The sequence below is a fragment of the Manis javanica genome, chromosome X, assembly GCF_040802235.1.
Source record: "Manis javanica isolate MJ-LG chromosome X, MJ_LKY, whole genome shotgun sequence".
NCBI classification, from domain to species: Eukaryota; Metazoa; Chordata; class Mammalia; order Pholidota; family Manidae; genus Manis; species Manis javanica.
In genome coordinates this window covers 10,929,410-10,943,540 of record NC_133174.1, presented here as the reverse complement: position 1 = coordinate 10,943,540, position 14,131 = coordinate 10,929,410, and the positions used below count along the sequence as shown (strand labels likewise).

Sequence of the window (14,131 nt, the reverse complement as noted above, 5' to 3'; positions counted from 1 at the left end):
TGCCCTGACTCAAGGTAATCACAACCCTGAATTCTGGGTTCACTATTTCTTTGCTTTCCTCATTTGTGTGTGTTCCTAAATTGTTTTGGTTTTGGTTGTTTTGACTTTATTGTGAGTAGTGCAATGAAAAACTGAATTTTAAACTTTGTTTAAATTAATCTTAAATAGCCACATGTGGCTAATGACTACTATTTGGATAGCACAGCTGTAGATGATATGCTATGACTCGTCCGATGGTTTGCACATAGTTATAGATCAGGGGACAGCAAACTTTTTCTACAAAGGGCCAGAAAGTAAATATTTTAGGCTTTGTGGGACACTGTTATACTGTCGTCTTTTTTAAAAATAACCCTTTAAAAATATAACACCATTCTCAGCTTGTGGGCAGTACAAAAACAGGCCTTGCCAGACTTGGCCCATGGGCTGTATAACATTCTGCTCTTTCACATGGAAACATACTTTAAAATTGAAAGTATGTTCCACACACAACATACTTTACTGACACCACCCCCCAAATCAATGGACATTTGGGTTGTTTCCAGGTTTTATCACTTACAACGACACAAACATTCTCAAATGTATTTCTTTTAGACGCAGGCATGGATTTCTCTTGGGTGTAAACCTAGAAGTGAGGTTGCTAGGCAGTGCCAAACTGTTCTCCAGAGTAGCTGGCAAATTTATTCTCCCATCAGTGATTTATATGTAGATGGCACATCCTCTCCAAAATTTACTATGATCAGAATTCTTTATGCCCCTACAATGGGCATAGAATGGCATCTCAGTGTGGTCCTGATTGGCATTTCCCTGATCACTAAGATAGAACATCTCTTTATATGCTTATGCAACTTTGTGTTAAGACAGCTTTGTATCTTTGTTTTTCCACTTCTATGAAGTGCCTCTTACATCTTTCTTGCCCAGTTTTCCATTGGCTTATCTGTCTTTTTTCTATTCATCTGTAGGTGTTCCTTAGATATTCTTAATACTAAATCTTCTGGTGGTTGTATTTGTTGGAACTATGCTCCCTCAGTTTGTAATGTGTCTCCTCATTTTCTTCTAAAGCGCCTTTTAATCTACTGAAAGTTTTTATTTCAGTGTAGCCAATTTTTGTATCTTTTCTCTGATAGTGAGTGCTGTTTGTATTGTAAGAAATCTTTCGTTTAACCCAAGTTTGGAAAAATATTTACCTATTAATATAGCTAAATGATATCTAAAATTTTTAAAGCCTGACTTTTAGACATTTAAACCCTTAATCCAGCTGGAATTCTTCATTGTGTATGATGTGTAATGATCTCATTTCATTTTTTTCCCATAAGGATATCCACTTTTTAAGTTCCATTAATTTTATGAGGATGGCAATTCTCCCCCAAATCCATCTATAGATTCCATGAAATGCTCTTCAGAATCCCCAAGTGGTGTTTTTTTCCCCATGTACTATTATGTTGAATCTAAAATCTTATCAAGAGCCAAAAATAGCCAAGATACTTCTGACAGAAAGAGTAATAAGGAGGATGATATACACCTACCCAACCAAATACCAAGATCTGTCACTACGCTGTAATAATCTACGCAAACCAACTAAGATCGGCACTATAACATGTTACAGGCCTAATGGTATCTACACTTAGCAAGTGAAATGTGACGACTTCATGGACCCATGTTTTCTGGTGAATGTGGTGGCCCACAAGGTCTTCCCAATAGACAACCCCAATTACAGTGCCAGGCGCCACTCCACCTGCTCTACAGGACTTCTCTAAGTGTCCACACCACAAGCACCCGTGACGTCAGATGACACTGTCACAGAAAGCGGAGGGGACAGTGATGGCAAAAAGGAAGTTTATGCAACAATTCTTAGGAAAAGGCTATTATTCCCTTGATGGTCTCACTGCTATATACCTTTATACACTTACATATACTCTACCTTTTAAAAGAAATCAATGTTGTGTCAAGAAATAAAGCTTTAGAATATTTTCTGAGAACAGTACACGTTTCATCCTTCATATTTTCAGCATAAATGTAAATCAAAAGTACTCACTAGGCAGGTCTTCAATGTATCACATTCTAAAACGAATGTAGTAATTTATTACCAGTGCTTAAAAACAACCATACCCCCAACCCCACCCCCCAAAATAACACCCAAGACCCTAGCTACTTCAAGTGTGAGCCAAGGGCTGACAGCATCACCACCACTACCACCTGGAACTTGTTAAAATGCATACCCCCAGACCCCAACCCAGGCACAGTGAATCAGAATGTGCCTTTTAACCAAAGTCTCAAGGACCTACTGGGTCTGAGAACCACCCATCAGCAGTCTCTTTGCCCTTTCTTCTGATCCATTCACTGCTGTCTGCTGTTTTCACAACACAGGGTCAAGTAGTTAACCCTCTGCACTGCTTTCTTTCTTTTCCCTTTTTGGTTCGTGTCTTCTTTTTCCACTACTTCTTGCATGCGTCTCCTCCTGTGGATGGAACCCACAGGGATGGCCTTCCAGAGCCAATGGAAGTGCTCCTTTCTGAAGCTGACAGCCTGACCACACTATGTTTTCTGCCATCTTTGCATTAGTACAATTCTAGGCCATTTTCACTGATGCACAGGGGTTCCTGTGAAGGTGCCAGACTGCTGAATGCCAGCTATGTGGGGGCACTCACGCACTACTTTATAAACTGAAGGAAAGTAAATGTAGTTCTCTGAGTAATAAGTAAACAATTCACTTTAAGTGCTGGTCATTGACAAAGTCATGTTTATGATATGGAATAACTGCTTTCACAACACATGGAAATGCATAAAAATTGTCAATGATAATTCATATAAGTATTTCACAAAAGGCATTAACTGTAGCATTTATATTAGAACAATTCATTCTAAAAATGTCCCACAACCCTTACTTCAAAGGGTTCTATGACTTTCTCATTCTTCCCCTTAAATAGGATAGCAGTGTTTCCATGTTGAGACTGCTTTCAGAATTTTAAAAAGAGAATTGATGCTCCTTGAAATAACACAGGCCCAGAACAAATGAGGTCCATTTCTTTGGAAGATGGAAAAAGGAATACCTGCCACATGGTAGATGCTAAATAAATATTTCCTGAGACACAGTTTTAGTAGATGACTTCATCTAACTCACAATTTCAACCACAATGGGCAGAGCCTTTATCTCTAGAATTCCCTTGGGAAAAGTTAAAATATGGTAACCACTACACCCCAGCTGACTGGCATCTGAAGCATCACAACACAGGAATGAAAAGGGTGACTTAGAAATCGAAGACTGAATTCCAGACAGCTTATGCTGTATCTTAGCATTATGATGTTCTGTACTTATAACCTTGTAAGATAAAGTCATACAAGCAATAAAAAGCCCCAAGAAATCAGATTCTCCTCTTCAATTCTGGAATAAAATATAATTTTACATTTAAAGCTACATCAAAATCATATTTTAAAAGCTTATCAAGCACATAACATTTTGCCATCTATTTTATACGGATCTTGTGCCTTGATTTAATACTCACGAGATCAGCGCATTTCTTACAGAGAGCTGCCAGCTTCTCTTCTGGAGTTGAAAGTGTGTTTAGGGCTTGCATCAGTAATAACACTTCTTTTCCTGATGATTAACAAGATAAGAAATAAGTCCCGGAAGAAGAATGACATCAAATGTAACCTGTAAATTCTACGTAACACTTCCTATGTTCTGACATCCAGGGCAAAATAATTTAGGCCTAAAACTGGAAATAATAAGAACTATAACTAGAAGTAAGAGCTAAATTAAGAAATCCATTTTTAAATTCTGGATTAACAGGTATCCCTCCCTCCCACCCCAAATTTCTTCACCCACTAACATTGTTAGCTATTTGTAAGAACTCTTGCTGAAGGCTTAAAAATACTGCTGCTTAACCACCAATGTCCAAGTTAAGACAAAGGACAGAATATTTTTAAAAGCTTCCTTCTAATCAAGTACAAATATAGAAGTTCAGAGGCAATTTCAGATGGTTCTCTCTACATATCTGAGGGGCATGTAATCACTTGTGACACCTATCTTCTCCTATGAACAATTTAAGTAACTTCTGATGATTCAGTAAGCACATTCCGTGTGTTAACCAAGTTTAGTGTAAATAAAAGGACGTAAAGATAACTGTTCCCTTGGGGGACAAAGCTTAACAGTATTTTAAGGACTTTGGCAAAGAGAAGCAAGTGACTGAGGACAGGAGGGGACAAATGGTGTTTCTAAATAAGTAATAATGCCTTAAATGTATAAGTAAGGAAAAAAAATAAGTGATGTTTTATTTCTTAAGCTGGGTGGTAAGTACCATTTTAATTTTTTAAATGTTTGCTATTTACATGTAGGATATTTCATTTAAAAATATATATTAAAATTACTTTGCTACATGGTATAGACTGCTATAAGGAAAAAAAGCAGGTTGACTTTAAAATAGAATACTTTCCCATTCACATAAAATATTGGTAACAAAACCTTCTCTCATCCAGCCCAAGGCCAGTAAGGATTTTAAAAGAAACGTCTATAATATGACCTGCAATTTTTAGGAAGATTTTTTTCCCCAGTCACTCTTTGAAGACTTTAAAACTCACACTCAGTTTTTTTTCCCTGAGATACAATTCACATAGCCACAAAATTCACCTTTTCACTTAAAAGTGAACAACTGAATATATTCACAAAGTTGTGTAACCATCACCACCGTCTAACCTCAGAACATCTGTATCACCCCAGGCCCACCAGAACTCCCCCCACTGCTCCCTCCTACAGGCCACCACCAACCTCTACTTTATTTTCTGTCTCCACGGACTTGCTGATTCTGAAAATGGAATGATAGTATGTGGCCTTTTGTGTCTGGTTCCTTTCACTTAATGTTTTCGAGGTTCACCCATGTGGGATTAACATTCCCTTTGTGCAGATAGATCACATTTTGTTAATCTTTTCATCAGTTGACACATAACTGTGTTGTTTGAACTTTTTGGCTATTACAAATAATGCTGCCATGAGAACTCCTGCACACGTTTTTGTGTGAACACATTTTCCATCTTCTTGGGTGCATACCTGGAGGTAGAATTGCTGGGTCACATGGTAACATCATGTGTAACTTTTTAAAACACTACCTGCTTTTACACATATACTTGGGGCTGCTGGTATTGAAGAAATTTGTCTTGTTTATAAGCAGTTTAAATTATTTTTCATATTTCTACAAATTTCTACATTTCCCAAGTTAGCAAAAAGTAGATTTAATAAAAAGGGTAATTCTACAGAGAAAACCATACAAATCAAACACTGAATCTTAGTATTAAAAACTTTGGGCCAACCAGTAAGGATAAAATAAAGGGATTTCAGATTTTATAATGAGATTTAACATACCATGTTCTTAGTCCTCAATCTCAAACAGCAGGAAAGAGAACATATCACTCACTGAAAGCCAGTTTTAACCTACTTGCTGAGCTACAGACGACTTTATGTCATCTCTAGTTTTTTGACTAGCTTTTCTATGAAGTGATTGAATACACAGTTTGCACACTAAATTTTGGTCAGACTACATTAAAGATGCAAACAAGGCAAGTCAAATACTGCTTCTGTCAAGATGGCCCCAAATTTTGTCCAGAAAGCCAATTCTTGCTTATTCAGACAGAAATCACTTCCTACTCTGCACATACTGCAGCAGATGGGCAGACTGGCCCCACTGAGGACAAGAGGTTTATCAGCTAAACAACACCCACCTCGGTCATGTTCATAGTCACCTGTGCTGAAGAAAACAGAAGTCAAAAATGAGCAGCATGTGAAAATGTCCATTCACTGAACAGAGACTATTACCTAAGGTTTTGTCTTTGTTGCGTTTGCACTCCGAATCTTGCTGACCATCAGGGGGATCTGTTCGGGCTCCGCGCCTAGGAATTTCCTCTCTTGACTCTTGTGTGCAGAATGCCGGGCTCATCAAACTCCTGTTCTTTGTTATAAAGTCACTGCCTTCCTCCTCTTCCAGTGAATGCTTGTCACTTTGGCCACCACAATTTGAATCTTGATGTTGAAGAATATCATTTGATTGAGAGTTACACAACATATCTGCTTTTACCCCTAGCTCACATATTCCAGCTTCTTCCATTGTGCCAATCACAAACTAGATGGAAGAGGAAGGAGAAAAAGATGGAAAAGGGGGTTAAACCAAATGTAATCAATATTTACAACCAGTGGCACACCATAGGTGGGCAGCTCTTTTCTTTCTTTGTGGTTTGTAAAATAAATGTGACTACGGTAGTTTCTAAGTTTCACTGAGAGGTAACCTACCTGTAAAGTATAAGAAAACTAAAGTTAAAACTAATTACACAATTCAGTGGTACCAAATGAACAAGAAATGCTATTCAGCTATAAATCTACACTTACCTCCCTATAACAATTCACCACTTAAAACAATCAACACCTTAAAAGATGAAATTATCACAAGTTAATGCATATTAATTATTCTGCCCTTATCTACAATGAGATGATTGAGATGGCTCACTAGTTATCCAGCAGAAACCTGTGCTCCACCAATCCTGTGGAGCTGGCACTGCTCAGCCCAGGACTACATTTCCCAGCCTCTTACTTCTCCATAGTGGGGCACCCATGTGAAGTTCCCACCAAAGGAATGTGAGCTAGAGTGTTGACTGTCTCTTCTGCAACAAGACTTTTATTCTTAGAAGCACATGCTCTTTCTCCAGAGTCTCTTCCCCACTCTGGCTGAATGCAGACTGGGCCCCCAAATCCCACATACACGTAAGGAAGGCTGCCCTTCTTACAAGAAATCCCATGTGGCCTGTTAGATAAGCAAGAAAATATATTTCTCTCTCATGTTAAGCCACAGAAAGTTTGAGAAAAAAATATTTTCAGCAGCTATCCCTGCCCTAACAAATATAGGTAGTAAGCATGGGAGATGGCTTTATTCTAGTATTTTATTCTCAAATCAGTAATTTTACCTCTCTCTTCTATCATATTATTAACCCCATATACATAGGGGGCTCTTTTCTCCCCTTAACACTACTTGGTCATATGATGTGGCACAAATTTAAATTCTGTTAAATTCCTCTGTATGAAAGGGGCCTCTTCCTTTTCCAAATAATACAATTGAAGCAGGACATGTGTCATCTTTGTTTTATCACAAATGGACAAAAGCTACTTTCCAAAGTTAACAGGAGAACAGAGATTTATTATCTGAATTCACAATCCAACTGAAGAACTAAAAATAAAGTATCAAGTAGCAGGGGATGAAGAGTTTAAGAAAACTAAATTCTTATATTTTATAGTCAATGTTGATAAATCAAGTACTGTGCTTCTGGAAGAACAAACTGGTATAGCCACTTTGAAAAACTCTTTGGCAATATGGATACCTTCCAATCCAGTTAATTCTATTCCTGGATTTTACCCAAGTGTGTACATATGTGAAGCCAAAGGCCAAGAATGTTTAAAGCAGCACTATTTGTAATTGCCCCCAAAAGGAATCAACTCAAATTTCTATCAACAGAAGAATGGTATATTAGAGTATGTTCACACCATCTAGCAATGAGAATGAACTACTGCTAGATGCAGCAACAGAGATGACTTTCATAGAATGTTGCAAGGAAGGTGCCAGAAGAATACATATCGTAGGAAACCATTTATATATAAAGTCCAAAAAAAGCTAATTGGTGGTGCTGGAAATTAAGATAGTGGTTACCATTGTGGGTAGAGCCTTCTGGGGTGCTTGGTAATATTCTATTTGTTGATCTACATGGGGTAACACAGATGTTCACTTTGTGAAAATCCATCAAGCCTAAACATTTATGATCTGTATACTTTTCTGAATGTGTTTTACTTCAATAAGGCTTATTTTTAAAGTTGTGATTTATACAAGAGTTATGAAGAACCTAAACAAGTATTTTCCTCTGGGGAGAGATTAGAGATTTGTTGCTTTTCATGGTACTTTTAAAATAATGTGCATGTAATACTTTTCATTTCTTAAAAAAAAACAATGCATTAAGGGAAACGGGTTGTTTATTTTCAGAGTTATGGTTTGATGCCACATTCTAAGCCTAAAAACTTATAAATATTGAAAAGACTCTTATATTCTTTCAACAAAATTTAAAAATTCACTTCCACATGTAATGCATTCCATAGAGCAGTGTTTCCCAAGTGTAATCCATGGGTATTAAGTTTACAAAATATTTGTGAGGAAATTTTAGGAAACATCTTTTGTTAAATTTCATTACTGCAGAAACTTCTTAAAGCTATTAACATGCCCAAATGACATACTACAAAAGTATTAATATCAAACCAAATGCAAACTGATCGTTTTAATACTGCATTTAATACTAGTTCACCTCTACTTTATATTGAATATTAAATTACCATATACTAGTTGGGCACATGGATAATATTAACAGAGACCTTTATACAAAAGCAATACAGAGAAAAAATGAGTACTATTAATACTATCTTCCCGATTTTTTTTTGGTATCATTAATCTACAATCACATGAAGAACACTATGTTTACTAGGCTCCCCCCTTCACCAAGTCCCCCCAACAAACCCCATTAGTCACTGTCCATCAGCACAGTAAGATGCTGTAGAGTCACTCAGTGCTTGTCTTCTATGTTGCACAGCCCTCCCCGTGCCCCCCACACACATTACACATGCTAATCGTAAGGCCCCCTTTCTTTTTCCCGGCCCTTATCTCTCCCTTCCCACCCATCCTCCCCAGTCCCTTTCCCTTTGGTAACTGTTAGTCCATTCTTGGGTTCTGTGAGTCTGCTGCTGTTTTGTTCCTTCAGTTTTTCTTTTGTTCTTATACTCCAGAGATGAGTGAAATCATTTGGTATTTGTTTTTCTCTGCTTGGCTTATTTCACTGAGCATAATCCCCTCTAGCTCCATCCATGTTGTTGCAAATGGTAGGATTTGTTTTCTTCTTATGGCTGAATAATATTCCATTGTGTATATGTACCACCTCTTTATCCATTCATCTACTGATGGACACTTAGGTTGCTTCCATTTCTTGGCTATTGTAAATAGTGCTGCAATAAACATAGGGGTGCATCTGTCTTTTTCAAACTGGGCTGCTGCGTTCTTAGGGTAAATTCCTAGAAGTGGAATTCCTGGGTCAAATCTTCCTGATTTTTAAAAAAGTTCTTAAACCTATTCCCTGAAAACCATCAGTGTAAGAATAGGGCTACAAAAATCACAATGTTGGCTTTAAATATCGATGAAAGTCTGTTAAAAGATAATTAAAATGGAAGATTGCTTATTTCTAATAGAATTTCTCACACATGTAATAATAAAACCCACATAGTGACAGAAAACGTGGTGCTGAGTCATATCAAAAAATGTAAATGAGCAAGCAATTTGTTGGGAGAAGGAGGAGCATAAATAATTTTTACCAAGGAAATCCTGAGGGCTCTCCTAGGATCAATTTTAATAAGAAAGTTACCTCAGGAATGGAATTGATTTTCAGTTTTTCAGTTCTATTAGTGATTTTTTATAACATCTTTATTGAGATGCAATTCACCAGTTTAAGTGCACAGTTCACTGGTTTTTAGTGTATTCAGAGTTGTGCAACGATTACCACAATTTTAGAATGCTTTTGTCACCTCAAAAAAGAAAAACAGTACTCCTCAGCTATTAACCTCAAGTCCTCCCATTAACCCCCCAGCCCTGGGCAACTAATGTACTTTCTGTTTCTATAGATGTTATTCTGGACATTTCATATAAATGTAATTATACAATACATAGCCTTTTGTGTCTGGCTTCTTTCACACAGTATAATTATTTCAAGGTATATCCATATAATTTCTTCTTATTGCCAAATAATCTTCCATTGTATAGATACACCACGTTTTATTTATTCATTCATCAGTTGATGGACATTTGGGTTATTCCCAACTTTTGTGCTATTATGAATAACTTACAATATTAATATATAAGTCTTTGTTGGGGGTATACGTTTACATTTTGCCAGGGTCTATACCTAGGAGTGGAATTACTGGGTCAAACGGTCACTCCATGTTTAGCCTTTCGAGGAACTGCCACACAGTTTTTCTGAGCAGCTATACCCTTTTACATTCCCACTAGCAGTGTTATGAGGGTTCCAATTTCTTGACTTCTTTATCAACACTTGTTATTGTATATTCTTGTGATTATAGCCATCATACTTGGTGTGAAAGTATCTCATCTAATAACTAATGGTGTTGAGAATCTCTCCATGGGCTTATTGGCCATTTGTATACCTCCTTTAGAGAAATTTCTATTCAGATCCTTTGACCATTTTTTAAATTGGGTTATTTGTTGTTTTATTATTAAGTTTTAAGAGTTCTTTATATATACTAGATACAAGTCCCTTATCAGATATATGATTTGCAAATATTTTCACTTATTACTGTTCTTCATTCTCTCAATTTTGGGAGGAAAAGAACAATATATTCACCTATTTCAAAATGTATTTATGTTACTCTGGCTTTCAGATTAAAGGCTTATATGTCAATTACAACTACCACTGAGTTGAAGACGTCTGAAGACATGAGAAAGGCTAAAACATTCACCTAACTCAAAATAGTAGCTGCTGGCACTGAGCATAAATAAGGATATTAAATCAAACTCTATAGTACACAACCATCACATCTCATGTTGTCCTTCTAATTTTAATTCATCATTCTCTAATTTTAACTAGTACCTCTTTTTTGTCTGTCCAGACACTCCTTTCACCTTTAAACTGTCACACATATTACATTATCACTTATTTGGTATGTATAACCTCTTAGGTAACAACAGCTTATGCATAAAAGATACTTAAATGCCAACTGATGGAGAACACAGGGGCCAAAATGGCTGAAAACAAGCCATAGAAAGTACCCAAGCATTACTACACAAGTCAGAGAAAAATACCACTCACATTATCATGAGAGGCAAGATAATATTATATTTCCCTTCTCTCCTATGCATCTAATTTTGATGTATTTTTCATACTTGCCAAGGAAAGCCCTACTTTGGCTCTACAAAATCTTTTTGTTTATGTATAAGCCTAGTTCCGGCTGGGCTTGATTCACATCCTAGTCTACAAATACTCTTGAAAGAGCAGGCCCCAATTTCTCTATTGAAAGGACTATTTGTTCAAGAACCTACTTGAAGCTCTGCACTACTTGACATGAAATGAATTCTTAGGCCAACAACTTAAAATTGTAAATTATTCCTCAGCCCTAATCCCCTAAAGCAGAGAAATTCCACATCATATGTCCAATACAACTTCCTACTCTGCCCTCTGATACTCATCCTGTATGTCTTTTCTTGGGTACAATCTCTTAAAAAAACCAGCAGCAGCTATTAACATTTCAATAGCAAATCCTACATCAAGGCACTACTGTGGGAACTTTCCGATATAAACTAATTTAATCCTCACAGTAATATCACAAGATGGGCAGTATTATTTCCATTTTGCAGATGAGCAAACAGGCATGGTAAAGTTAAGTACCTTGCTTAAGGTCACAGTTAGTAAATAGCAAGGCACATATTTGAGCCCTGGCAGTCTAGCTTCCGAGTCCATGCTCTTAACCATGACAATATTACTGCTTCATGACTACCCTTTGTCTACAGCACAAACATCCTTGTTCTGGTCCAGCCATCTTATAGAAGTCTCTTTAGCAATGGGGAAAGAAGCTCCCAAAATACCATGCATAAAAACAAATTGCAAAACACTATGCACCATATATTTCATATACACACACATATGTGTTGGGAGGAAATACATCTAAACATTAATAATGGTTTCTTTTAAAGGGTACAATTATGGATGGTGCTTCTTTTTCCTTCACTATATTTTCTAGTGTTACTACAGTGAATTTTTACTACTCCTGGAATTTAAAAATATTTTTAAAAAGACAATGACTTGGGGGGCGGAGCCAGGATGGCGGCGTGAGTAGAGCAGTGGAAATCTCCTCCCAAAAACACATAGAGCAATGAAAATATACCAAAGAAAAATCTTCCTAAAATAGAGACCACAGGACACAGGACAACATCCAGACCACATCCACACCTGCAAGAACCCAGCGCCTTGCGAAGGGGGTAAGATACAAGCCCCGGCCCAGCGGGACCCGAGCGCCCCTCCCCCCGGCTCCCGGTGGGTGGAAAGAAACCGGTGCGGTTTTTTTTTGGCGAGTGCTTTTTGGAAGCCTTAAAGGGACGGGCCCCCGTTCCTAGGGAGGCAGGGTGGCGGGACCGGTGAGCAGGTGCCTGGACCGGCGTCTGAGGACAAAGAATATCCCGCGTTTCTCCCTGCGGGACCGGCGGGCAGGTGCCTGAGACCGGCGCCTGAGGACAGAAGAAATCGCGCGTTTTTCTCCTTTTTTTTTTTCTCTTTTTGGCGAACGCTTTTTGGAAGCCTTAAAGGGACAGGGACCCCGGTGCTAGGGAGGCAGGGTGGCGGGACTGGTGAGCAGGTGCCTGGGACCGGCGCCTGAGGACAAAGAATATCCCACGTTTTTCCCTGCGGGACTGGGGGGCGGGTGCCTGAGACCGGCACTTGAGGACAGAGGAAATCGCGCGTTTTTCCCCCTTTTTTTTTTCTCTTTTTTGCGAGTGCTTTTTGGAAGCCTAAAAGGGACAGGGACCCCGGTGCTAGGGAGGCAGGGCGGCGGGACTGGTGAGCGGGTGCCTGGGACCGGCGCCTAAGGACAAAGAATATCGCGCGTTTTTCCCTGTGGGACCGGTGGGCGGGTGCCTGAGGACGGAGGAAATCGCGCGTTTTTCCCCTTTTTTTCTCTCTTTTTGGCGAGTGCTTTTTGGAAGCCTTAAAGGGACAGGGACCCCGGTGCTAGGGAGGCAGGGCGGTGGGACTGGTGAGCGGGTGCCTGGGACCAGCGCCTGAGGACAAAGAATATCGAGCGTTCCTTCCCTGCGGGACCGGTGCGTGGGTGCTTATTGGAAGCCTTGAAAGGACAGGGACCCTGGTGCTAGGGAGACAGGGCAGCAGGACCAGTGAGCGGGTGCCTGGGACCGACACCTGAGGACAAAAAAAAAAAAAAAAAAATCGTGTGTTTTTTCCTTTTTTCCTTTCTGTTCCCTCTCTCATTGTTGCTGTTGTTGTTTTGGTTTGGAGAGTGCTTTTTGGAAGTCTTAAAGGGGCAGGACAGGTCACTTAGACCAGAGGCAGGGAATCTGGGGATCTCTGGGCACTCTAACCCCCTGGGCAGCAGGGAGCACAGAGGCCCCTTACGGAGATAAAGAGCCTCCCGGCCGCTCCCCCTCCAACGGGGCTCCACCATTTTGGAGGAACAGCCCCAGCCAGGCCAAGCCCACAGCAACAGCGGAGATAAACCCCAAAGCAACTGGGCAGGAAGCAGAAGCCCTGTCTGCGCACAGCTGCCCAGCACAAGCCACTAGAGGTCGCTATTCTCCCAGGAAAAGGCTACAAACCAACAAGAAGGGAAGCTCTTCCAGCGGTCACTTGTACCAGCTCTGCAAACTATCTCTATCACCATGAAAAGGCAAAACTACAGGCAGACAAAGATCACAGAGACAACACCTGAGAGGGAGACATACCTAACTAGTCCTCCTGAAAAAGAATTCAAAATAAAAATCATGAACATGCTGACAGAGATGCAGAGAAAAATGCAAGAGCAATGGGATGAGATGCAGAGAAAAATGCAAGAGCAGTGGGATGAGATGCAGAGAAAAATGCAAGAGCAGTGGGATGAAGTCCGGAAGGAGATCACAGATGTCAGGAAGGAGATCACAGAAGTGAAACAATCCCTGGAAGGATTTATAAGCAGAATGTATAAGATGCAAGAGGCCATTGAAGGAATAGAAGCCAGAGAACAGGAACGTATAGAAGCTGACATAGAGAGAGATAAAAGGATCTCCAGGAATGAAACAACACTAAGAGAAATATGTGACCAATACAAAAGGAATAATATTCATATTATAGGGATACCAGAAGAGGAAGAAAGAGGAAAAGGGATAGAAAGTCTCTTTGAAGAAATAATTGCTGAAAACTTCCCCAAACTGGGGGAGGAAATAATCGAACAGACCATGGAATTACACAGAACTCCCAACAGAAAGGATCCAAGGAGGACAACACCAAGACACATAGTAATTAAAATGGCAAGGATCAAGGACAAGGAAAGAGTTTTAAAGGCAGCTAGAGA

General features: G+C 39.2%; 1 protein-coding gene across 1 annotated transcript in view; it reads right to left on the bottom strand.

The window, feature by feature from the left end:
- Positions 1–14,131, bottom strand: part of TXLNG (taxilin gamma) — a 57,681-nt gene that overhangs the window by 17,527 nt on the left and 26,023 nt on the right. Inside the window, exons 2-3 of the mRNA XM_037020460.2 lie at positions 5,804–6,107; positions 3,501–3,592 (exon numbers count right to left, since the gene is read on the bottom strand). Of these exons, the coding sequence (XP_036876355.1) occupies positions 3,501–3,592; positions 5,804–6,107 (396 nt within the window). The remainder of the gene's footprint in view (positions 1–3,500; positions 3,593–5,803; positions 6,108–14,131) is intronic.